Source organism: Zingiber officinale, chromosome 11B, assembly GCF_018446385.1.
Source record: "Zingiber officinale cultivar Zhangliang chromosome 11B, Zo_v1.1, whole genome shotgun sequence".
NCBI lineage: Eukaryota > Viridiplantae > Streptophyta > Magnoliopsida > Zingiberales > Zingiberaceae > Zingiber > Zingiber officinale.
In genome coordinates this window covers 86836291-86839828 of record NC_056007.1, presented here as the reverse complement: position 1 = coordinate 86839828, position 3538 = coordinate 86836291, and the positions used below count along the sequence as shown (strand labels likewise).

Here is a 3538-nt window from a genome sequence, read left to right as displayed (position 1 = left end):
GAAACCCCGGATGCCACATGTTGAGCCTTCAGCGAACAATCTCGGCACATGTGCCCAGGTAGTTTGCAATAATAGCAAACTAATTGTCCCAGGGAGCGGGCTGATATGATGTGATCACTGGACCCACATCGGGTGCAGTACATGTCACTGGTGGGTTGTTTCCGGTTCTATTGAGAAGACCGGGAATGTCTTGATGAAGTCTATCCTGACTTCTGAGGCCGGCCAGATGCCCCTGAAGTACCCTGACCCGACTGACTGCGCTCACTCTGCTGTTGTCCAGTAGCCTGCGGCTGCTGGATCTGTCCTGGAGCCCGATCTGTCTACTTCCTTTTCTTGTCCAGATACTGTCTTTGCTGAGCTAACTCAATCAAAAGGGCTCTATCCAATGCCTCTATGTAAGACGAATTATCAAAACCTGCAATCTTTACTTGTAGATGTTCATCTAGTCCCTGGACAAACTGAAGCATACGGGACCTGTCCTTAGCAACTAACTCTGGACAAAATCTGGCTAACCGATTAAATTTGGCATTGTATTCCATCACTGTGCGGTTGTTCTGCTGAAGACTCAAAAAATCCTGTCGGCGCGCTATCTGATATGATCGTGAAAAGTACTAGCTCTCAAAAGCCTCTCTAAATCGCGCCTAGGTGATGTGCTGCTCGCCTATGATCTAGCGCTACGTATCCCACCAGATATCGGCCTCGTCCCGTAAGTGGAAAGCAGCCATCTCTGCCTTCTCCCATTCGGAGCAAGTCATATAGAAGAAAGTCTGCTCCAAAGTCTCTATCCAAGACTGAGCCACGCTCGGATCGGTTTCCCCGTGGAATAGTGTGAATCAACTTTTCATCGATTCTGTCAAAGTTGGGATCTGAGCTTGTGCCGCAATTATATCGGTAAGGTGAGTAGGGACTGCTGCGGGAACCGACGGTACCACTGGAGTTGGTACTATAGGTGGTATCGCTGGATAGGCCGGGGTAGGTACCCCTGGTGCTGCTGCATCAGCCGAGGACGGTACCGCTGGTGGCCATGCAGGATCAATATAGGTAGTAGGGGCTGGAGGTACGGTAGATGGTGGTACTGGAGGAGTGACTGGTACCGCTAATATGGGGGTCGAGTATGCAGTAGCAGGCACAGGTGGCTGTGGTGCCGGGTACGTAGTAAGCACAGCTGGAGGAGGTGTCGGGTATGTCGCAGGTGGTACCGCTGGTGGAACAGCGAACGCTGCAAGGGTGGGTCTGACTGGTACGGCCGGGGTAGGTACCTCTGAAGAAGGAACCGTCGACATCTGTGAGCCCGACGCGCCCATGGTACTATGTGGAGTCTGTCTATGACCGACAGGCTCGACCTAAGCAGACATCTCTGGCGACTCCGTCGCCAGGGATTCCAGCGTCCTCTTCCGTGGTCGTCCTGCACCACGTCTCGGGGCAAGAACACGTGTATATCGCTTCATATCTGTTAAATTATAAAATTAATCATTGCACCTATTTGTCATCTGGAGATGTTCCGTCACTGCCAAGTCCCCAAATATGACCTCATCTAAAAATACTTCAAAATTCTGAAACATAAAAATTGACGGAAATCCATATAAATCTTAAAAATACCTAGATTGACTCGTAAAATTGGGGCTCTGATACCAAATAACTTGTCACGCCTCGGGAGAGTCTCTACCGACGAAATTTTAGCAGCATCTCCCTTGTACGGGTGACAATCTGATACTTGACTACATAGCCCTCAAGGTCTCACAATCCTCGGCCAACACGACCAGAACATATACAACAATATAAACAAACAATTCATGTAGTTTATAATCATACAGCCTCAGGCTAACAATATATCAACTCACAACCATGCAATTTAATTTAACCTACTCCACTACTCGAGGAAAACACAACCCATAACAGAAAACTATCGCAGCAGAAAACAAGGGTAGTAAACCAAAACTCGATGTAAAATCCATGAGTACAAGATCTACACATCACATGTATGAAGATCACAAAACAAGGAAACCAAGTCTGAAAGTAGAAAACCATATCTACACGAGGTGGGGGACTAGCGACTGGAACCTCTTGACACCCTTAACCTGAAATAGAAATAAAGCAATGGGGTGAGTTCAACAACTCAACGGGTATTAAGCTGACATGTATAACAAGATATATCTAACAGTAATAATTATGGAGTACAGTCTCCTGATCAAAAATAGGAAATGCAAAAACTGAACAAGTAAAGAAGTTGTACTCACTAGGACCTCCTATCCTGACATAATGGTCGTCAAACCAAATACCTCATGTGATAGATCGGATGAGTACGATAGAGGGGGGGGGTAGAATATCGTACTCTTTTAAAACTTTTCTTTTACTTTTAAATTAGAATCGTGTAGCGGAAATAATAAACGAGACAAGGTTATTTACTTCGTGTAGCGGAAGATGCAGCTGGCGAAAAGGACGTCACGGGAAGGGAGCCGACGGGCTCGGTGCGTCCGAAGGACGAGAGAGCTGCGGAAGAGTACATCGGTGGGCGAGAAGAATGTGTGCGGCGTTCGAGGGACGTTAAGCCAGGGAGGAAGACTACTCGAGGAGAAGGTCAAAAATCAAATTTGGGTGAACCCTATTTCGGTTGGCCGAATCACCCAAGCTATCGGAGCATCGAAAGCCAAAGCAAAGGAACTGGAAAAGAAGCAAAAGCTGGAAAACCAGCTTGAAGGCACCTTCATGAAGCTTGAAGGCACCTTCATGAAGCATAAAGGCGCCCTCAACATGAAGGCGCCTTCATAACTTGATGAATGCGCCTTCAACAGGTCAAATGTGACCGTTTGCATTTCGGATAAAGTTTTATCCGCCTACTCGATGGAGGCGCCTTGGACCTCTGTTGGAGGCACCTTGGGCATCCGAGATAGAATTTCCAGGGGCTATAAAAGGACCCCTGGACCTTGGAATTATTCATCAATTGTTCAATCAACTCTGTATTCATTCCTAGCAATAATTCTGAGCTGTTAGAGTGTAAAAGACTCCTCTGCCTTCAGTAAAGGAGACTTCTTCTAGTGCGTTTTTCATCGCCCTGGATTAACAATCCTCTTAGTTGTAACCAGGTTAACTACTGAGTTTCTGTTTCATTTCTGTTCCTTTAACGACCCGCCTTCTACTGACTAGGCTGTGAGGCCGATCGCTACATTATGCTGTGCTAAATTACTATTGCGGAAATCTGGATTGATTAAAATTTTACTAAACTGATTACTGTAAAATCTGAACTTAACATTCTAGGTGTACCTAGGAGTTGTACACATGCTAGGGAAGACAATCTATGCCTCTCAAATATCCTGCTAGCTGTAATCAGGCATTTCAATCGATCCATGAATCGATTGGGCTGTCGGATCGATCCAGTGATCGATCCAGCTTGATACCGGCACGGAGAAAACTCTGGATCGGTCGGCTGACCGATCCACAAGCTATCTTGCTTCTGTATGCGGCTGGATCGGTCTACTCAGAGAGGGCTTGGTAGATCGATCTCTAGACCGAAGGCTTAGGGTTTAGGGCTGGGAAGCTC

General features: G+C 46.8%; 1 protein-coding gene across 1 annotated transcript; it reads right to left on the bottom strand.

Moving 5' to 3' along the window:
• Positions 1-833: 833 nt before the first annotated feature.
• Positions 834-1304, bottom strand: LOC122034153 (uncharacterized protein KIAA0754-like). The gene has a single exon (XM_042593276.1). It carries the CDS (start codon positions 1302-1304, stop codon positions 834-836), a length of 471 nt encoding a protein of 156 aa, XP_042449210.1.
• Positions 1305-3538: the final 2234 nt, after the last annotated feature.